Source organism: Manis javanica, chromosome 1 (assembly GCF_040802235.1).
Source record: "Manis javanica isolate MJ-LG chromosome 1, MJ_LKY, whole genome shotgun sequence".
NCBI lineage: Eukaryota > Metazoa > Chordata > Mammalia > Pholidota > Manidae > Manis > Manis javanica.
In genome coordinates this window covers 206,027,873-206,051,833 of record NC_133156.1, presented here as the reverse complement: position 1 = coordinate 206,051,833, position 23,961 = coordinate 206,027,873, and the positions used below count along the sequence as shown (strand labels likewise).

The window sequence follows — 23,961 nt, the reverse complement described above, 5'->3', positions numbered from 1 at the left end:
ACTGTTATTCTTACATACACACCTCCAATACACATACATACACACACACATACATATATAAGGAGTGAGTTAATCAACATTCCTGAACAGTATATATCAGATATTCAGAATACAGTTTTTACTTTCTCAGAAGGGACTCTCCTGCTAGTTACATGTTTTATTTCTTTCTCAGTTGCTATAATTATGAAGCACAATCATATATTTGGGTTTTCAATAATTCTTTCTAGTATGAACATTATTACATTACACAAATAGTTTTTGCACAGGTTGAGGACTCTTACTATGCTAAATAGTTATCTACACGTAATTATATACAAATTATATACAAATATTCAGCAAAATATTTTTGGAATAACCTTATTCTACTATCTTTAGTCTAAAACTCTCCATCCACACACAACTAATATCAGACCTAACTACTACACTATGGCAAACAAAGATAAAATTAAGAACTTCCCTAAATTTACATTTAAGATAATTCACTATAAAGGCAAGATTCTACTCCAATGAATCCCATAGCAACAGATTTTTCTTTGATAAAGCTATTAAACTATATTAGCTAGAGTTTCTTAGATACAGGGATTTACTCACAATCAAAGAATATGCCTACATAAGTGCTACCTATGCTCTGTCCCTCCCTGTAAGACTTATTTCCATAGAAAATAGAATATGTACTTCAGAGGGTGAGAAAAGAATGAAAGCATAGTGCTAAAGAATGCTAGTTCTTTTCTCAATAGCAATCTTGTGTCAGAAATCATTCCCACACCAACTACTCAGCACAGCTATTCTAATGTTCCCTACTCCTAAAATCTCAACATTTTCCCTGAAAAGAGATTCATTGAAAAAAATACTAGCAACTAACATTTCAGGTTTACCTGACAAAAATTTTAAAAGAGAGGATACAAATTTTATAGTGGTCACAACAGATTTCAAATGCCATAAAACAATTATACTCAAACTATTCCAAAAAACTGAAGAGGAAGGGCAAGTTCCAAATACATGGTACAAGGCCAGCATCACCTTGATATCAAAACTAGACAAAGACACCACAAAAAATAAAATTACAGTCCAACCAACATTTGTGGTGATCATAGGGAATCCTCAACAAAATATTAGTAAACCAAATTCAAAAACACATTAAAAAGAACATTCACCAAAATCAAGTGGAAGTTATCCCAAGGATGCAAAGATGGTTTGATATCTTCAGATCAATCAATGTGATACACCACATTAACAAAAGGAAGGATAAAAACAATATGGTCGTCTCAACAGATGCCAAAAAGCATCTGAAAAAACTCAGCATCCATTCATGATAAAAACTCTCAACAAAGCAGGTACAGAGGAACATACCTCAACATAATAAAGGCCACGTAAGACAAACCCACAGCTAACATCAGACTCAATGCCAAGAAGCTAAAAGCTTTTCCTTTAAGATCAGGAACAAGACAAGGATGCCCACTCTCACCACTTCTATTCAACACAGAACTGCAAGTCCTACCTACAGCAATCAGACAAGAAAAAAAGGAACGGCATCCAAGTCGGTAAAGAAGAAGTATAGTCACGATTTGCAGACGTGACACTGCATAGAAGATGTAAAAGACTCCACCAAAAAGCTACTATAATTAATAAATGAATTCAGTTAAGTCACAGGGTTCAAAGTCAATGTTCAGAAATCTATTGTATTTCTACATGCAAATAATGAACTAACAGAAAGAGAAAATAAGAAACCAACCCCATTTACGATTGCATCAGAAAGAATAAAATACTAGGAATAAATCTAACCAAGGAGGTCAGAGACCCATACTCTGAAAACTGTAAGACACTGATGAAAGAAACTGAAGAAGATACAAATAAATGGAAAGCGACTCCATGCTCATGAAAGGAAGAAGCAATACTGTTAAAATGGCCATACTGCCCAAAGCAAGCTACAGAGTCAATTAATCCCTATCAAAATACCAATGGCATTTTTCACTGAACTAGCTCAAACAATCCTAAAATTTGTGTGGAGCCACAAAAGACCTCAAACCGCCACAGCAGTTTTGAGAAAGAGGAACAAAGCTGGAGGTATCATGCTCCCTGATTTCAAACTGTACTACAAAGTTACAGTAGTATAGTATGGTACTGGCACAAGAACAGATACACAGACCAAGGGAACAGATTAGAGAGAGCCCAGAAATAAACCTACACCTATATGGTCTATTAGCATATGACAAAGAAGGCAAGGATATGCAGTGGAGAAAACAGTCTTATCTATAAATGGTGTTGTGACAACTGGACAGCTACAGGCAAAAGAATGAACCTGGATCATTGTCTTACACCATACACAAAAATAAACTCAAAAATGGATTAAAGACCTAAATGTAAGATCTGAAAACTTGAAACTCCTAGAAGAAAAAATACAGGCAGTCAACTTTTGGATATCAACATCAGAAATTTTGGGACAGATAATGTCCCCCCAGGCAAGGATAACAAAAGGAAAATAAACAAGTGGGACTACATCAAACTAAAGTTTCTGCACAGTCATGGAAACCATCAACAAAATGAAAAGGCAGCCTACTCTGTGGGAGAATATATTTGCAAATGATTTATCTGCTAAGGTGCTAATATCCAAAATACATATAAAGGACTTGCACAGCTCAACACCAAAAAAAAGAAACCAAAAAACTTCTGAATGGAAAATGGGCAGAGAACCTGAAGAGACATTTTCCAAAGAAACATACAAGTGTCCAACAGACATATGAAAAGATGTGCAATATCACTAATCATCAGGGAAATGCAAATCCAAAGTATAATGAGATATCACCTCATAGCAGTCAGATGGCTAATGTCAACAAGACAACAACAAGTGTTGATGAGGATATGGAAAAAAAGGCACCCTCATCCACTGCTGATTGGATTGCAAATTGGTGCAGCCACTGGGGAAAGCAATATGGAGGTTTCTAAAAAAAAAATGAAAAATAGAAATACAATACAAGCCTGCAATTCCACTTCTGAGAATTTACCTGAAGAAAATAAAATCATTAATTTGAAAAGATACATGCACTCCTCTGTTTATCGCACCATTTTTAAGAGTCAAAATATATAAACAACCTAAATGTCTACTGATAAATACACACACATATACACACACATACAAAATAGCGTTTTAATCATCCATAAAGAAGAATGAAATCTTGCCACTTGCAATAACAATTAGCTGTATGCTAAGTTTTGTGCATTTTATTTATGTATCTCAAAAAAAAAAAAACAAAAGAGTATTGTGAGTTCAACCTACCATCTTGATCACTTTCTGCATGTTATTAACTCCTAAATAGTCTACACTCCAATGTTAACATGGTTATATCTGTAAATTTCAGACTTGTATATCCAACTTCTATTTGACATCTTTTCCTGGATTTCTTACAAGCACCTCAAATTTGGTATGTCCAAATCTGAATCACTGAATTTGTCCCCACCAAATGTACACTAGTCACACATCATCCATGTACCAGCACCCTTGGAGCAAATTCTTCACAACTCCCTTTCCATCAGTTATCACCAAGTAGTTCCTATAAAATAGATTTAACCTTTTTCCATTTTAACTGCTATTAACTTTGTCTAAACTGCCATCATTCATTATCTCTCACCTGGGCTAGTGTAGTAGCCTCTAATCTGTCTTATTGCTTCCCCTTTGCGTTTAAATCATTCTCCCAATATTAGCCAGAGCCATTGCTGAAACATACAAACCAGATCATATCATTGCTTTGCTTAAAAGTCTTCTATTACTTCTCACTGCTGTTGGAATGAATTTAAAACTGTGACGTTAAATGCCATCTCTTTAGAATCTGGAGGCTAGATACTTAAAGACCTCTTTGCTGCCAACAGCTTATTAGCCTGCCTGGATTCTATAATTTCGTTTTCCCTTTTCTTTATTTCAATATCTTACATCAGTGAGTTCATCTTCAATTAATACAGCTACAATTCCTCTTAACTATAATGCCTATATCACAAAACTGCTGTAGTTGTACTCTTCAAATACTAGCCATTTCTGACTATCTCTAGCTAGACCAGTCACTTCAGCAACTATTCTTCCCAAATGAACAAGTCCACTTAAAGGCCTAGATGTCACTTAGTCTAAATTACTATAAAATGGAATAACCACCAGTTAAGCCTTAATATATGACAGGTTAGTCCAGGCTTTGCCACTGAGTGATCCTGGATAAAAATCCGAACTACTCTAGGACACAGCTTCTTTTTCTGTCAAATGCAGGGGTAGGGTTGCATGATTTCTAAGATCTCTTCCATGTCTGGTGGGCATATATTCCAAGACCTAATTTAATGTTTCTTTGGGAAAAAATGTAGTACCTCAACCTCAAATCCCATGAAAATTATACAGAGGGTAATATTCTCTTTCAGGTTTAAGAATAATTTTCATCAAAGAGGAAGAGTTCAACTAGAGGTTTCTGAAGATAACTTCAGATGAACAACTACGATGGATTCACTTTGTCAAGTTTTAGTTTTTTCCTCAATTGCCCAAAAAAACACACACAACCTCAAGAACTGAAGATATGTAACAACAGCAGCAAGCACTTAAACCACTATTACTACTGCATAGTAAAAACAATTGAAAGGCTTTAGTTCATACTGGGTAAGATCAGAAACTAATAATCATACCTAAGCAGAAAATGGGGAAAAAAATTAGGCACAGTAGGTACCAAAAGCTTCTTCCTGGAAGATCAATAAAGATCAATAGCGCATACTGATTTACACAAAGAGCCAACATATATCATCCTTGCTTCATATGCTCTCTTCATTTTTCTAATAATAATAAAAGGGGACACTCTCCAGACAGTTACTAGTCTGGTCTAATGTTTCAACGATACTTAAATCTGATTTCAGTCAATTCTGCCTTGATCAAAACCACAAAAACCAAAAAAAAAAAAAAAATTCCCTCCTTTCCTAATAATATAATTCCTAAATACCTTCCCACAAACTGTATAACTTTTAAAAATGGAGCTCTATTCCCACTGACACTTAATTACTCTGCCAAGTTTGAATACTGCTCTTTCTGTTGATGGTTTTCACAAATTAAGTGGTCCACATCACTCTACCTGATACATGCCAACTCCAATGTGCTTCGGTTCAATTTTTACCAGCTCAGCTAATGGATCTTGTACACGCCTTGCTATGGAAACTGAAAAAACAGAAGCAGAAAACAAGTATAGCTTAATGTGAAAAGCAGTATTCAGATAATTACTTATGTACCTCTTAATGCAAGTATTTAATTTCATCCCTTTTCATCCCCCAACAAAGACACCAATAATTTAACTAAGTTTCAAGGTTGCCTTGAAAAAAATGCAAAATTTCAGGATTAATTATGTTATCAGAATTCTCAGGCATTCCTGAACACAAACAGATTGAAAGGGTTATATATTTGGGAACACAAATAAAACACTTAGTTCTTTTACTTACACAATTACCTGTTTATTCTTTAAATACAGCATAGTAGGGCACCTCACACTTTAAAATACAGGAGAAAATGTTTCACTTTATAATAATCCTGCATTATAATAAATATGACATACATTCGTACATGAAACATGCTAATTAGGACTAGATCTTGACAATGATAAGTAAATGATGGAATCATATCTTATTGCAAATAGAGACCAGGTCGGTGGTAGTGAATATACTTGTATTGCCTTAAGTACAACTGCAGGATTACCCTGTAAAGTAATCTGAGTCTCAGCTCTTCGTCTCCTAACACACCTACAGTCCAAGTCACATCCCTTTTTTGAACATCACAATCCATGTTCAAGAACTTGAGTTAGATTCAAACATTCCTGTATTTGTGTAATGATTTTACTTGATCATCATTTATTACCATCTTTTTTTAACTAAATAGTAACAAAATTTCCTATCTAATTTAGCTTTAAGATCTAAAGAAAATTTAATGTGAATATTAAAGATACTTCTAAAGGCAGCTCTTTTTTTTCCCAAGTAGCATAGTTACATTGGGTCCTTACATATGAACAGCTTTCATTTTCTAAATACATGAAACCTAGTCAATGTCACCTACTTACATAGAAGGTTGGATGAAATATAAATTAAGTGAAAACATTAAGGCCATCACAGGAAATCCCATGTCTGTTTTCATGTTAAATTGTTCAAGGTCTTGCAACAGAAGTCATCTCCTGAAAGTGACTATCAGATTCTCCAGTCACTGATTTGTACTACTTCTCAACAGAGATAAGATCTATTGTGAACATCAAGTTCACCCATGTTCATGCAAGTCTTTTCCATATCTTTTATTGTTACTTCTAACAAACAGTGACTACTGCAGCTTGCAAAGTCAGGTTAGAGAACAAGAGCCTGGTGTCACACCATCTGCCTATTTCTCCCACGGAAGAGATGAGGATTCCAAGGCCTTCACATACACTTTTCTTATCAAATCTCACAAAAGGTAAATTGGCATAAGCATTACAATTATAGGAAAATGCTTTCCTCCAATGACCACATTTATAATTACACACTGAAAATAAATGCCACCAGAGAAACACCTGATAGTCTCTAAAGGCAAATATTATTTCTTTAGTCTTTAAATATATATTAGAAAAGGAAGGATTTTCAAACATGTATATACATTGCCAAAATACTTTCAGATTAAAAAATACAATCCACACCAGTAAACCTAATCAAGGATATAGATATCAGAACAATCACTACAGGAAGGTAGTATTAGAAATTCAATAAAAGGATATCAATAATAAGTATATCTCAAATCTACCCCTATAGAAAACCCACAATATGAAAACCTAAACTTAGAAACTGGTTGGATTAGTTGTATAATTTGGTAAGTGTGGGTAGATTCCCATATTTAAAATTTTAGAAATACACTAAGTATGTTCTACCTGTTTTCAATCTAACCAATTCACTGCCAGTGTCTCCTCCATTCATTCTAATATTGCTAAATGTGACAACAATTGACTGGAAATGACAGTTTACTAGGAAATGATGGTTTCTAGGTGACAAATTAATTCTACAATAAGTCCCAAGAGCATCTGGAGTTATTGTCCGCAATAAACAACCTCAACATAGTTAGTAATATTTCTAGAATTGGTATTTCCCTTCCAAATGCTGTTCACTCTAGCATAAAAACCCAAGCAAGGAAGAAATGGGAGAGAAGAGGGAGGAAGGTGATGAACACTGAAGTATAGTTCAGAAGTTGTATGTCCAGACTTGGGAGAGAAGATGGTGTTGTTTCTTGCTGGCAGTCTCATCAAGAAAGGAGTTACTTGGTAGACAGTAATAATGCATGCAGACCTGTAGGTTGAGAATGATCAAGCTGATAACAGATCCCTGAAAGTAAGAGATAGGCAGTTCAGGCAAAGGGAGTGTAACAGATTGCTGATAAAGAGAATGGAGAGGAAGAGTCAGGGCCCAAAACTTAGGGCACAGTCACATTCTGAGATAGATTAAAAAAAGGGGGGGAAATAGTGAAGGAGGCAGAGAATCAATGGTGGGGAAAGCATAATAATAGATGTAAAAAAGCCTTCTGGAAAAATATCTAATATAGAATTACCATATGTCCCCCAATTTTTACTTGTAGATATATCTTCAACAAAAATGAAAACACATGTCCACATAAAACATTGTACATGAATGTTCACAGAGGCATTATTCACAATAGCCAAAAAAAGTGAAAACAACCCAAATGTACATCAACAGATGAATGGATGAACAAAATGTGGTATACCCACACAGTGGAAAATTATTTGGCAATTAAAAGGAATGAAGTGCTGACATAGGCTACAGCATGAATGAACCTTGAAAGCATTACGTAAAGTGAAAGAAGCCAGTCACAAGAGACCACACATTGTAATGATTCCATTTATATAAAACAGGCAATCCATATAGACAGAAAGTAGATCAGTGTTTGCCAGAGGTTAGCGGGAACAAAACAAGGGAGACTGATTCCTAACCAGCGTGTGGGGTTTCTATCTGGAGTGGTGAAAAAGTCCAACAATTGGTATTTTAGGTGGTTGTACAACTCTGAGTATAGTATAAAACACTAACTTATACAGTTTAAAAGGGTAAGTATTATCACTGCTACTGTTCACCATTGTTCAGGATATTCTAGTCAATATAATTGGACAAGAAAGAAAGAATATACAATTACTGTAGTAAGACAGAAACTAGATCATTATTATTATTTGCAGTTGATGATTGTTCACCTAGAAAACCCAAACAAGCCAACTGAAAAAATATCAGAACTAACAAGATTTTGGTCAGTTGGTTGGTTTCAAGACACCCATACAAAACCTGATGCCCTACCATATGCCATCAACAACCAGTAAGAATGTATCATGGAGGACAATCCACTCACTCTGTGTGTGTGTGTGTGTGGCCTGTGAGTAATAAAAGTAAAATGTGCAGAACTTAGATGAAGGTACCAATTTAAGAGAATTTCACTTTATATTCTATAGAATTTAAAAAACATTAACTAAATAGCTCTAAAATTTATATGGAAAAAAATGCATAAGAAGAGTGCAATTAAAAAAATGACTAAAACAAGTCATATTACAAGCCATAGTAACATACAGTCTTGCATTCTGGCAAACTAGACAGACCAATAAAAAGAGAATAAAAGTACAGAGTCATTTTGTTTTTAATATATGGTAATTTGTTAAATGGTAATGTAACTCAATGTGTAAAGGAAGGCAATTCTAAGTGCTATTGAAAGAAAAAATTAAATGTTAGAGGCAAAAAAATGTTAGATGCATTCAAAAAGGAAAGGGGAGCACAGATTGAATGAAGACTATCACCCTAAAAGGTAAGCAACCAAAAGGATTAAAGATGGCTGCGTGAGAGGAGAGACAGAGTCTTCCTCCTAAAACTGGATACAATTAGAAAATTTAATTGGTGCAACTAATCCTGCAAGAGCAAAAGGAAAGAGGACACGTCAGACTGCACACACCTGGAGAAAAGAGCAGACCTCAGTGAACCAGGTAACGTACCAGAGCTGTGGCTCCGTGGGACCTAAGCCCCTCCCCCACCCCCAGCTCACTGGCAGGAGGAAGACAAACAGAGCAGGGAGGGAGTGGAAGGCCTGGGACTGCTGAATACCTAGCTCCAGAGATCTGCGCTGAGAGCACAAATCTATATTTCATGGTGCTTTCATGAGACTCGCATGACTACCAGGTTGGAAAGTTAATACAGGCAGAGTTCCTGCGGAGACTGGGATACCAGCTGCTCGTGGAAAGCAGGGATCCATATCCAGCTGCTCTGGGACAAAATCTTATACCTGGCTCAGGCAGTGGAGACAGGCACCGGAGCCAGGAGGCAGGAAACAGCTCTTTCCTACCCCCAGTACCGCTCCCCTGCAACCCCCAACATTGCTTCAGGGGCTCAGCAGCTCCAGAATAGAGCTTCTGGACACTAGAGGGCGCCATATACAAACATGAAACGCCAAAGGAACCTTGTCCAGAGTAAAATTGTTAATAAAACTCCTGAGAAATATTTAAATGATATGGACCTCGTGACTCTTCCTGAAAGGGAGTTCAAAATAAAAGTAATCAACATCCTAATGGAGGTATGGAAAGACATCCAAGAACTCAGGTATGAACTCAGGTCAGAGATACAATCATTAAAGAACACAATGGAGGGTATTAAAAGCAGGTTGGATATGGTGGAGGAGATAATAAGTGAAATAGAAACTAGAGAAGAGGAATACAAAGAAGCTGAGGCACAGAGAGAAAAAAGAATCTCTAAAAATGAAAGAATATTGAGAGAATTGTGTGACCAATCCAAGCGGAACAATATTCGCTTTATAGGGATACCAGAAGAAGAAGAGAGAGAAAGGGATAGAAAGTGTCTTTGAGGGGGTATTGCTGAAAACTCCCAAATCTGGGGAAGGAGATAGTCTCTCAGGCCATGGAGATCCACAGATCCCCCTACACAAGGGACCCAAGGAAGACAACACCAAGACACATAGTAATTAAAATGGGAAAGATCAAGGATAAGGACAGACTGCTAAAAGCAGCCAGAGGCAGAAATAAGATCACATACAAAGGAAAGCCCATCAAACTAACAACAGACTTCTCAGCAGAAACCTTACAGGCCAGAAGGGAGTGGCATGATGTATTTAATGCCATGAAGCAGAAGAGCCTGGAACCAAGATTACTTTATCCGGCGAGATTATCATTTAAATTTGAAGGAGGGTTTAAACAATTTCCAGATAAGCAAAAGCTGAGAGAGTTTACCTCCCACAAACCATCTCTGCAGTCTATTTTGGAGGGACTGCTATAGATGGAAGTGTTCCTAGGGTTGGATAGCTGTCACCAGAGGTAGTAAAATCATGGTAGGGAGGGTGGAGCAGCTGATTGCGAGGCAAATGCAAAATTAAATTGACTATCCCCAAAGCCAATCAAGGGATAGAGAAAAAAGTATAGAATCTGATACCTAATATATAAAGAAAGAAGGAGGAAGAAAAAGGAGGAGAAATAGAAAAGAACCTTTAGATTGTGTTTGTAACAGCATACTAAGTGAGTTAAGTTAGACTCTTAGATAGTAAGGAAAGTAACCTGGAACCTTTGGTAACCACAAATCTAAAGCCTGAAATGGCAATAAGTACATACCTATCGATAATCATCCTAAATGTAAATGGACTGAATGCACCAATCAAAAGACATAGAGTCACTGAATAGATAAAAAACAAGACCCATCTATATGCTGCTTACAAGAGACTCACCTCAAACCCAAAGACATGCACAGACTAAAAGTCAAGGGATGGAAAAAGATATTTCATGCAAACAATAGGGAGGAAAAAGCAGGAGTTGCAGTACTAGTATCAGACAAATAGACTTCAAAACAAAGAAAGTAACAAGAGATAAAGAAGGACATTACATAATGATAAAGGGCTCAGTCCAACAAGAGGATATAAACATTATAAATATATATGCACCCAACACAGGAGCACCAGCATATGTGAAACAAATACTAACAGAACTAAAGGAGGAAACAGACTGCAATGCATTCATTTTAGGAGACTTTAACACACCATTCACTCCAAAGGACAGATCCACCAGACAGAAAATAAGTAAGGACACAGAGGCACTGAACAACACACTAGAACAGATGGACCTAATAGACATCTATAGAACTCTACACCCAAAAGCAACAGGATACACATTCTTCTCAAGTGCACATAGAACATTCTCCAGAATAGACCACATACTAGGCCACAAAAAGAGCCTCAGTAAATTCAGAAAGATTAAAATCCTACCAACCAACTTTTCAGACCACAAAGGTATAAAACTAGAAATAATTTGTACAAAGAAAGCAAAAAGGTTAAAAAACACATGGAGGCTTAACAACACGCTTCTAAATAGTCAATGGACCAATGACCAAATTAAAATGGAGATTCAGCAATATATGGAAATAAATGACAACAACAACACAAAGCCCCAACCTCTGTGGGACACAGTGAAAGCAGTCTTAAGAGGAAAGTATATAGCAATCCAGGCATATTTAAAGAAGGAAGAACAAACCCAAATGAATAGTCTAACGTCACAGTTATCAAAATTGGAAAAAGAAGAACAAATGAGGCCTAAAGTCAGCAGAAGGAGGGACATAATAAAGATCAGAGAAGAAATAAACAAAATTGAGAAGAATAAAACAAGAGAAAAAAAAATCAATGAAACCAAGAGCTGGTTCTTTGAGAAAATAAAAAAATAGATAAGCCTCTAGCCAGACTTACTAAGAGAAAAAGAGAATCAACACACATCAACAGAATCAGAAATGAGAAAGGAAACATCACAATGGACCCAACAGAAATACAAAGAATTATTAGAGACTACTATGAAAACCTATATGCTAAGAAGCTGGAAAACCTAGAAGAAATGGATAACTTCCTAGAAAAATACAACTTTCCAAGTCTGACCAAGGAAGAAACACAAAATCTAAACAAACCAATTACCAGCAAAGAAATTGAAGCGGTAATCAAAAAACTACCTAAGAACAAAACCCCTGGGTCAGATGGATTTACCTCGGAATTTTATCAGACATACAGAGAAGATATAATACCCATTCTCCTTAGAGTTTTCCAAAAAATAGAAGAGGAGGGAATACTCCCAAACTTACTCTATGAAGCCAACATCACCCTAACACCAAAACCAGGCAAAGACCCCACCAAAAAAGAAAATTACAGACCAATATCCCTGACGAACGTAGATGCAAAAATACTCAATAAAATATTAGCAAACCGAATTCAAAAATATATCAAAAGGATCATACACCACGACCAAGTGGGATTCATCCCAGGGATGCAAGGATGGTACAACATTTGAAAATCCATCAACATCATACACCACATCAACAAAAAGAAAGACAAAAACCACATGATCATCTCCATAGATGCTGAAAAAGCATTCGACAAAATTCAACATCCATTCATGATAAAAACTCTCAGCAAAATGGGAATAGAGGGCAAGTACCTCAACATATTAAGGCCATATACGATAAACCCACAGCCAACATCATACTGGACAGCGAGAAGCTGAAAGCTTTTCCTCTGAGATCGGGAACAAGACAGGGATGCCCACTCTCCCTACTGTTATTTAACATAGTACTGGAGGTCCTAGCCACGGCAATTAGACAAAACAAAGAAATACAAGGAATCCAGATTGGTAAAGAAGAAGTTAAACTGTCACTATTTGCAGATGACATGATATTGTACATAAAAAACCCTAAAGACTCCACTCCAAAACTACTAGAACTGATATCGGAATACAGCAAAGTTGCAGGATACAAAATTAACACACAGAAATCTGTGGCTTTCCTATACACTAACAATGAGCCAATAGAAAGAGAAATCAGGAAAACAATTCCTTTCACAACTGCATCAAAAAGAATAAAATACCTAGGAATAAACCTAAACAAAGAGGTGAAAGACCTATATCCTGAAAACTATAAGACACTCTTAAGGGAAATTAAAGAGGACACTAACAAATGGAAACTCATCCCATGCTCTTGGCTAGGAAGAATTAATATAGTCAAAATGGCCATCCTGCCCAAAGCAATATACAGATTTGATGCAAGCCCTATCAAATTACCAACAACATTGTTCAACGACCTGGAACAAATAGTTCAAAAATTCATATGGAAACACCAAAGACCCCGAATAGCCAAAGCAATCCTGAGAAAGAAGAATAAAGTGGTGGGGATCTCACTCCCCAACCTCAAGCTCTACTACAAAGCCATAGTAATCAAGACAATTTTGTACTGGCACAAGAACAGAGCCACAGACCAGTGGAACAGATTAGAAACTCCAGACATTAACCCAAACATATATGGTCAATGAATATTCGATAAAGGAGCCATGGACATACAATGGGGAAATGACAGTCTCTTCAACAGATGGTGCTGGCAGAACTGGACAGCTACATGTAAGAGAATGAAAGTGGATCACTGTCTAACCCCATATACAAAAGTAAATTCGAAATGGATCAAAGACCTGAATGTAAGTCATGAAACCATAAAACTCTTAGAAAAAAACATAGGCAAAAATCTCTTGGATGTGAACATTAGCGACTTCTTCATGAATATTCTCCCCGGGCAAGGAAAACAAAAGCAAAAATGAACACGTGGGACTATATCAAGCTGAAAAGCTTCTGTACAGCAAAGGACACCATCAATAGAACTAAAAGGTACCCTACAGTATGGGAGAATATTTTCGTAAATGACAGATCTGATAAAGGCTTGACATCCAAAATATATAAGGAGCTCACGCTCCCCAACAAACAAAAAGCAAATAATCCAATTAAAAAATGGGCAGAGGAGCTGAACAGACAGTTCTCCAAAGAAGAAATTCAGATGGCCAACAGACACATGAAAAGATGTTCCACATCGCTAGTTATCAGAGAAATGCAAATTAAAACCACAATGAGATATCACCTCTCACCAGTAAGGATGGCCACCATCCAAAAGACAAACAACAACAAATGTTGGCGAGGTTGCAGAGAAAGGGGAACCCTCCTACACTGCTGGTGGGAATGTAAATTAGTTCAACCATTGTGGAAAGCAATATAGAGGTTCCTCAAAATGCTCAAAATAGACTTACGATTTGACCCAGGAATTCCACTTCTAGGAGTTTACCCTAAGGATGCAGCACTCCAGTTTGAAAAAGACAGATGCACCCCTATGTTTATCGCAGCACTACTTACAATAGCCAAGAAATGGAAGCAACCTAAGTGTCCATCAGTAGATGAATGGATAAAGAAGATGTGGTACATATACACAATGGAATATTATTCAGCCATAAGAAGAAAACAAATCCTACCATTTGCAACGACATGGATGGAGCTAGAGGGTATTATGCTCAATGAAATAAGCCAAGTGGATAAAAACAAGTACCAAATGATTTCACTCATCTGTGGAGTATAAGAACAAAAGAAAAACTGAAGGAACAAAACAGCAGCAGAATCACAGAACCCAAGAATGGACTAACAGTTACCAAAGGGAAAGAGACTGGGGAGAATGGGAGGGATAAGGGCTGGGAAGAAGAAAGAAGGTATTATGATTAGCATGTATAATGTAGGGGGTGGGGAAAGGGGAGGGCTGTGCAACACAGAGAAGACAAGTAGTGATTCTATAACATCTTACTATGCTGATGGACAGTGACTGTAATGGGGTTTGTTTGGGGGCCTTGGGGTAGGGGAGAGCCTAGTAAACATAATGTTCTTCAAAAAAATAAAAATAAATTAAAAATAAATAAATAAATAAAAAGGTAAGCAACCAGAGCCACACCATACAATCAAGGATGCTATACAGGTACAACCAACACAGCCACATGCAGTAGCCTTGTAGGCAAAATTATCCCTCATTCATAACATCATATATATGATGGATAAAAAGGGTTCTGTGGACTTAGGTCTTTTGTTCTACTAAATTATATAGAATCTTAAAGCTTGTGGAGCAAATAAACTTATTGCTTAAAAATCCACTAAACTGTGCTATTTAAAAAATCTGCCTTATTCTGGTATCTAAGAATTTCCACCTTGGTCCAATACCCATCTCATTTTATCCTTCCCCTTGCCATCAAAGTACAGAGGAAGATAAGCAAAACTTCTCTGTACTTTTTTCATTGAACTCCATATTGTAAATTTTTTCACCAGAAATCTTATTAAAATAGATTAGTTTTCTTTAATTATCTTGATCCTCTGATTAATAACTACATTTTTAAACAAGAAGCTGATCTGATAAAAATACCCTATGTCTTGACTGTGGTGGTTGTAGTTACCCAACTAGTTTAAGTTTTTCAAAATTCATAGATGGTTTACTTAAAAGGGTGAATTTTACTTTATGTAAATATACCTTTAAATGAATGAAATGATCTTTTATTTCTTCAAGGATATCACACCTTTTTTTAATTCTTCTTATTTCTGTATAGTCTGTTTCCTCTGAGTAGCGTTCCCAACCTCCCATCCCCATGTGTATTTTGGCATCTGTCTGAACAGTATGAGTCTCCTTACATGCCCCTTAACTCTCTACTAGGGCAGGCTACTAAAAAGCTGACGGTAACTGAGGTTCAGTAACTGGGCTTCACTGCCAGATAACTGGCCACTTCTTTGTGGAACCTCTGGTCTCAGTTTCTTTACATGTTTTCTCTTGTGTTGGTCAAGATCCCCTAATCTCCTGCATGGAAGATTTAGTCCTCTTTAAGGACTCTACCATGGCATGTAAATAATTACTTAATCCCTGTTTTTTTCCAGTAGGTATTCCTACTCTCATTTATAACCTGTGTTCTCTAGTGTAAAGACCTTCTGTTTAACCTCTCCAGAGAACAAGTCTCCAGTCTCCTAAAAAGGAGGAAGAAGGACAGTTACTCATCTGTATGGAAAGGGACGTCTAACTGTTCAGGACTTTTTATTGGTAAGAAATTCACACAACATAAAACTAAGCATTTTAAAGTGTACAATTCAGTGGTATTTACAAAGTTGTGCAAGCCATCACCTCTATCAAATTCTAAAACATTTTCAACACTCTGAAAGAAAGCCCAATACCCATTAAGCAGTCCCTCTCCATTCTCCCCTTGCCCCAATCCCTGGCAACTAACAATCAACTTTCTGTCTTCAGATTTGCCTATTCTCATCATTTCGTATAAACATAGTCATCCAATATGTGACTTTCACTTAGCATGTTATCAAGGTTTACCCATGTTGTAGCACCATAGGACCATATAATGAATCACCTTTTTATCTCCTACCATCACACAGTCTTGTTGGAATGTTATAATCTTGTCTCATCTATAACACTGTGACAGTTACATACCTACATAGGCCAATGGTGATGAGGAAACAGCTGTCCCTCAAGCTGAGGGCTGAGGGCTTGCCACCTCCTAGACATTTTTTTCAAATGCCGTGTTGGAAGTTTACCTTTCAGTGTCAATTTGGGAGGCTCTCAATTTTAGTTTTTATAAAGAAAAGTATCCTTTTATTATAGAAGTACACAAATATTATATGTATACCTAACTGGCTATGTGGCTCCTTTAAGCCTTGGTTTCCTCACCTGTAAAGTAGGAATAACAAATGTCTCATAGGGGAATCGTGAAGATGAAATAAGATAATCCTGTTAGTGCATTTACCACAATGTTTCTCTCATATTATGTGTTTAAAAGAGATTAGTATTAGCAGTTCCCACTAGGATTACTATTATCTATTCCTCTATTATTATTTCTATTGTTATTACAAGAGCACAAGGCAAGGAGACAGAGACCACACTAAGCTTCTTCAGAGAAGAAACAAGATTTTGAGTGGGGATCTGAGTGTGAGAAGATGGTCATTTTAGAAAGAACTGTGCCACAGAATAAACCATTGAAAATACCACAAGCTCTTTTAGATGTAATAAAGAAGTTTTTAGCTTTAAATCAATGTAAGAAATTTCAAATATATAGCTCCAGGTCTAGACTTCAAGAACTGCCAATGAAACTTTATGAGATTATTTAAGTAAAAAAAAATTAAATAGAAAGTCCATTTCTGAGAAAGAAGTCTAAATATTCACCTATTACACAGAAAAATGCTCTGAAGCAGATCTAATATTTTGCTTATGATACCAATTACTTTCACTAGATATATCAAAGCATTTTAATTTCTTCACACACAAAACTTTAACTATTCTATACCACAGAAATCAAAGTAACTTACTAAAATGAAAGTGGGCTGTTTTAAACAATGAACTAATGACAACCCCTATTAAGACAATAGGAACTATACACCTGACAAATATTTAGCAATGAACTGAAAGTCTGAGCATGTTCATACATTCCACTGTAAATATATATTTATGTTGATATATTACTTTTTGCCAACAAAAAGCTGTAATAGTATTTTGTAATAATAAGAGATCTTAGAGTATTTTATTATTTTTATTAACTCTCTAGCACTTAATTTTATTTAAAATGTTTTGGGTTAATTTTTCACTGTATTCTAGAATACTCTGTAGTGTTCTTTAAAAACAGTATTCTTCCTCTTCTTTTCCAAAATTTCAGTTATTATTCCAATCAACTACTTTCTAACATGCTAATTCTTGTGCATGTAATACATCTTTTAAATTTTCTTGGATATTTAAATTTTTTTCTTGCTACAAATAAGGAGTCCAAAATATCAAAATCATATGCTTTTGTGATGGCTCATAGTTTCTTACCTGCGCTCCTCAAATTAGGGTCCAGCCCTGGCATCTCTTTGTTAGCTTCAGGGCTGACACTGTAGATTGATGCTCCTGCTTCACTGACGATACTGAGAGGAAAGAAAAGGGGAATATCATTTTCCAAACTTTCTGCCTGGTCAAAGAAAATGAATGAGTGGGACTAGGTATTATAAAAAATAGAAAAGCAGGACAAAGTGCTCTCTTTATATTCCAATGATAACTATGCCATTTTTCATAAATATAAAGAAAGAGATTAAGCAATGCTTATTTTCCTCACATAGGAAATACACAGGTTTAAATCCACAAATAATTCATTCAGCCATAAAGAGATAGTTAATAGATAAACACAACTGTACTCTCTCATGGTGCCAACTTCAAAATTTTGGGGATATACTTAGCTTCTCTTATGTTTATAATCCATTACTGACTGATATTTATGACTCCTACCTGAATTAATCATTCTAAAGCACATAGACATGTGTGGATAGGTGTATATATGGATATATACAAAACCATTGCCATGAGTATTGCCAATATTATTAGCTGGTTAGAATGCAACAACCATCAATGTGAAAAGGAAAGGGATCAGCCAGGATAATATCCCACTCCTCTTCAAGAGGCTTTGAAATTATCTTTTCAGTAAACTTGAATCCTTTCACTTCGGACAGGCATTAAACTACTTCATTTCATCATTTATTTAATCAAATCATCACACATAACATCCTTTCTTTCTTTTTTGGCTCCAAATACTTTACAAACCACAATGGAAACACTCTCTTACAGCTGACATTTGTACAGTAGTTGACATTTGTACAGTTTATTAACCATTTTTAAATCAGAGATCTTCTTTATGACATAATCTGCAAAGAAGCATCATCTGCCCTTAGTATTAAACATACTTATGGCTCCCTGCCATGTAACCCTCTAGATGTCAAGATTCAAAAGTAGAAACATGTTAGTACTTAATTTTAAATCCATTCTTAGAAACCTTTCTCTTTCTCTGCTCCTCAATATTAACTTCAATTACGAGACAATTTGGTGGATAACTTTTAACATATTGCCCCAGTTAACAATTGAAAACCGGTAAGAAATATGTGAAAAATTCAGTTTGCTACTCCCTGTCCTTGAAGAACTCTTGGTTGAATTTTTTGACAACTATCAGCCACCAAAACTTGAGATTTTGGGGAGGAATGTGAGGATTTGTTTTTTTTTTTTTTTTTGCAATCAAGATCTACTATCCTAAATTTCGTAACAGGAAAAATAAACACTCAGCAAATGAACAGCAAAGCTGCTTATCCTATTTCCCATCAACACCATTATCATGATACAGTCAGAGGTAACTGAGTGCATATAAAAAAACAAGCACTTTACAGACCATCTCATTTGATCCCTTTTGGGGGAATTTTTTTTTTTTTAACAAATAAGCAAGTAATATGCCCACAGTCATGACTGGCAAGCAGCAGAGCTGGGTTTGGACCCAACCTGCTTGATATTCAGATCTGAGCTTTTAACCAGCACAAACACAAATAACTTCTGAATCCTTTACAACCTCTCATTAAAATGAAGACTCTTAACTTTAATAAGACACTAGTATCAAAAAAGAAAGAAAATGAAAACCCATATTTTTGTGCTAAACAACAAATGCAACATCTTTTTAAGGAGGAACCACTTTCTTAAACAACAGATCCACTGGAACTCGGTTCTCTTGTTGTCTTCACTTTGATCAAAAGGTAAAGTGAGTTTTTTTTTTTAATGTACTAAGGTAGACTCTAAAGCATACAGAAAGTCAAATGTATTCTACAAATTCAGAGAATGACTTTAAAATTAAAAGCTAGTTGTGTTTTTTCTCCAAAATAAGATTTAGATTATGCTTATCTTCTAGTATATAATGATCAATGAGAAAATGTAATGTCAAAGAAAGCTTTAAATGAAGAAAGCCCTTAGTGTGGCAAAATATGATATTAAAACCAACATACCAGAAGTGATGGGACTTCCTAACCTGGGGCCCTTGGACTTTTGGGAAGGGAAAGGCAGGATTAATTAAAACTGTATATAAAATATTTATGTTTTTGCAATTTTTTTCTTGGAAAAGGGATTACAGTTTTCATTAATTACTTAAAGAAACCCATGACCTCAAAAAAGGTTAAGAAACACCACCACAGGATAAGAATATTCAGCCACCAGCCATGGAAAAACTTGGTTTCAAATACAAGTCAACACTCAGTCTAACAAAGTTTTTCCTAAAATACCAGAGTATACACAAAGTGAAGGAAAGGATAGTTTTTAAAACCTCACCAGAAATTTATTTTCTATTATTACCAGAAGCCTCTAAAATTATCACTATTAAGCAAAAGGAACTTAAATGGTAAATAAAAATTCCAATTAACTGTGACCCTTTAGCAGTCAGGTACCTGAGAATTTTCTGGGTGATTCACTGTCTCTTGAAGTTATAATTCTCAATAGACTGAGGGAAACTGTTGCAAAGAAAAACACTCAGATAATAAATATTCCTCCAAATACCATACTGCCACTTCTTTTAAACAGAGGAATACAAAACAGATGTGACACACTGCACCCAAAGATTTTAGATTAACATTAATATTAAGTCAATATAAAATGTAGTAAATTTTATGTGCTTTAGTTATTAACAGCATCTAATAAACAGGGTCTAATAAACAGTTCAGTACTAAGCACAAATCGGAATGCTTAAATAATCTAACTGAACAGAAAAACCTCAACACTGATTACTTCAATATAAAACATATAAGGCTCTAAGAAGTATATATGGCACGAATTAAATGAGACAAATAAGCTGGGAGTGCTGGTAATTCTTTCCAAGAGAAGTTGCTAAGACCAAAAGTTAGAGTGCCCCCCCCCCTTTTTTCCTTTCCTATTTGGCATTCAAGGATAGACATTCAGCAGAAGTTATGCTAGATTTCATAAGCCACTTTCTGTTGACTGGGAGTTTCCCAATTAGAAACTATTAGAAAACTATATATTTTGAGAAAAGCAAAAACAAAATTTGCATAAAATCCATATAGCTAATGATTTAGTAAGTATTATATTTCACAAAACAAACTTCTTTCAGGTGTAAACAAACTGGGCTCATAGTCTTAGCAGTTTGATTACTTATCTTTCCATACAGCAGACAGGACACTCTGAGCAGAATTTCTTATTTGGGGGAATTTAACTGACACAGTTATAACTGAACTAACTTTCTAAGATTATTATGTACTCTGAAGCCCCATCAAATTGCTAGTTCGGACAAACATCTAAATACATACATATGGAATCTCAAGCTCTAAATATGAAAGTACATTACAGAAGCTTACATTGGACTTACATTTTACCAGATATATATGTTAATGTGCTAATTATCTAGAATTAAATTGGTAGTTTTTAAACATTTAATCTAATTCAGCATGATTTTAGGGTCTTCCTAGGTCTTTTTATTTAAAAAATACAAACCACACACTCATAACCTAAAAGGAAAGTGAAGTGTCCACAGTATAGATGTATTTACTATTAAATTCATTTAAAGAATCCTAATAAAAACTAAGTTAAAAAACATTAATTGTATTATTGTGAGTAAAATTCAATGAGTTACATAAATCTGATCAATTAATCAATATCATCTACTCAATATAATTTTTTAAAATATATGTTTAAACTATAGAATTTATATCACCAGAATTTATAACTCTTCTACCAAGACAGATTGTATGTTGATGAATCTTTTAAAATAAGCTTTGCAAGTAGTTTTCTTACAGCGACTATTCATTCTGAGAAGAAGAAAATAACGACTTCTTTTACCAAAATGAGATACTAGTGTGAGGGAATTTTTTTCATGAGATAGGTAAACTAACTTCTTTTAAATTATTGAGCTAATAGTTTTCACATTCACTTACAAGGTTACATGACATCTTTCTTCCCGTTTCCCAAATATGAAAATAGCTTTTTTGTTAATTTCTTATTTTAAAATAAATTACATACTGCCTTATGTTAATAGGAGTATTCAATTCAAAGGTAATCTACTTAGATGAGACTACAGTTATTTAATAAGATATCAAAAACCAGCCATAATATATTGCCTAAACTAATAAAAACTGATGTTTTTAATTCTTTACAGTATACTAGAATTCCTCAAGCCTTATCAATATCTAATAGCTTTCTTTTCTTCCTTCCTTCTGCCCACCAAAAAATATGTAGCAAATAGCTACTAGGCTAAATGCCAGCTCATTTCACAAAAGTTTTATAAGTAGTTTATCTAAAAATCATTCTTCCAAATTTTCAGACTGAGAAACATTTATATGGAGTGAGTAAATGACTTGACCTAAGTTCCTCAACAAGTACTTGAAAGTGCTAACCAAGTTAACCAACACAGATCTTAATACTTTGCTTTGTACATGAGATAACCTGTTCTGAAGTATGAAAGGACAGCTGTTTGTATTTTAGGGACAGGAAACAAGACCAAAAAATAAATGACCATGAACAGAAGGGCCTATAGGGTTAAATGTTTAAAGGATAAGGCATATTTCTAAGAGAACATCGAAGCAATTTTAAATTCCTGTACTTAGTGATGAATTGTGAATTGTCCTATCGGGGAGTCTCAAAGGAGCAATATCTAGTCACTTTAAAAACTAAGGTAAACTGGTGATGATAAAGGATGCAAGGAAATAAGCAAAATCATAAACTGTTAAATATGTTTAAACTAAAGAACTCTTTTGGATGGCAATTCGAGATTATATATCAAAAGTCACAAAAATACACATTCTTTCTGAACCAGCTGTTACATTTTTAAGAATTTATATGAAGGAAATTTAAAAATACACAAAAAGTTACATAGCATAGCTCTGACTGAAAGACACTGAAAACCGAAATGCCTATCGTTAGAGAGTTCACTGAATGGAAAACCATACTGTCATAAGAAATTATTGTGGTAAAATATAAGTGAAAAAACTGGTTACAAAATTATTCTATAAGACCAACTTGATATTTTAAAATATAGGTATGTACACAAAAAATTATATATGTAATATGTTAGTAGTACATAATGAGTTATTCCTTTAATTGCCATTTTTGTTTCTTTAAATTTTTCTGTAATTCTATAATTATTTGTAAAGAAAGAAAGTTTAAAATTTAAGTTTAAAATAATTGTTAATTGTCCAGGAAATCTGATATTGCATAATGATCAACCTTTTTTTTATTTTACCAAAATTCCTTTTAAAGTTACTAAAGTTATTTTGAACTTAAATCCAGGTAAACAAATCACTTGTTAGTAATAACTTCTGAACTTGGCTTCTAGGAGATCTCAAACAATAATATTTTATGATATTGCTGCAACATAAAAGAAAGGTGGCTTAGCAGAAAAGAGTAAGTTCTCAATTTGTACACACAGGTCAGATAAGAAGCAAATGAATGATGAAAGCTCTTATAAGAAAATATATATTATATATCCTTAAGTTTTACTTAGTCCTTGGCGTCTAAATTTATCTCCCAAGTTATCCTTCATGATCACCACAGCAAAATCAGTTCACTATTATAAAAGATGTGAGGTGACATAGTAGTATACCAGTAAAGTAGTATGCATGAGAAAAACACAAGTAGAAAAAGAAAGTACACAACTGCAAGATTTCAACAGCACCAAATGAGTTTACCTTTAGGTATGTAACACTAGCACCATCTGGTGGAAGACCAGTTAGAAGCAATTCCAATTACATAGTTCAAAAAAATTTTTAAGCTATCTCAAAAGATGATCATTTTCCAAAGAGAACAAGTCTAGCAACAGTATAGTAATCACACAGAGGACCTATAACAAGCTTGGGAGTGCTTAAAACATCTACCAAACAAATAAAAAGGAGAGAAGCAAAGGGAAACTAAAAGGAGTAAAATAATAATTAAGAAGAGATTGGCAGATCTGAGATACGCTCTGCCAGCAAGTAGTAGCCCGGTTTTTTTTTACCCACAAATGAATAAATTTTGGAAATAGCAATAGTTTGTGCTACATTCTCTAATATTCTTGTAAATATTACTGTTGACAATCTCAATGAGCTCCTCTAATAAATGACACACATCAGTTTTCATACCTTTATGAAAACCACTCCTCCTTTCCACCCTTCTCACATTTGTTGTATTCTGCTCTGACTTCTCCCCAACCCCCACAACCTATACTTTCATCTTTAGTGAATTTATATCTCAGTTGAAGTCATTAACTCTGAAGTTACGGGAGACCCTATCTACAACTTCATCTAAAAAAATTCACCAACTAGCAGCTTTCAG

At 35.0% G+C, this 23,961-nt stretch overlaps 1 protein-coding gene across 2 annotated transcripts in view; it reads right to left on the bottom strand.

The window, feature by feature from the left end:
• The window catches only part of SRBD1 (S1 RNA binding domain 1), a 202,996-nt gene that overhangs the window by 68,827 nt on the left and 110,208 nt on the right, over nucleotides 1–23,961 (bottom strand). For both annotated transcript variants that reach the window (XM_073213612.1, XM_073213619.1), the window contains exons 15-16: nucleotides 17,680–17,771; nucleotides 5,091–5,173 (exon numbers count right to left, since the gene is read on the bottom strand). In XM_073213612.1, coding sequence (XP_073069713.1) covers nucleotides 5,091–5,173; nucleotides 17,680–17,771 — 175 coding nt within the window. The remainder of the gene's footprint in view (nucleotides 1–5,090; nucleotides 5,174–17,679; nucleotides 17,772–23,961) is intronic.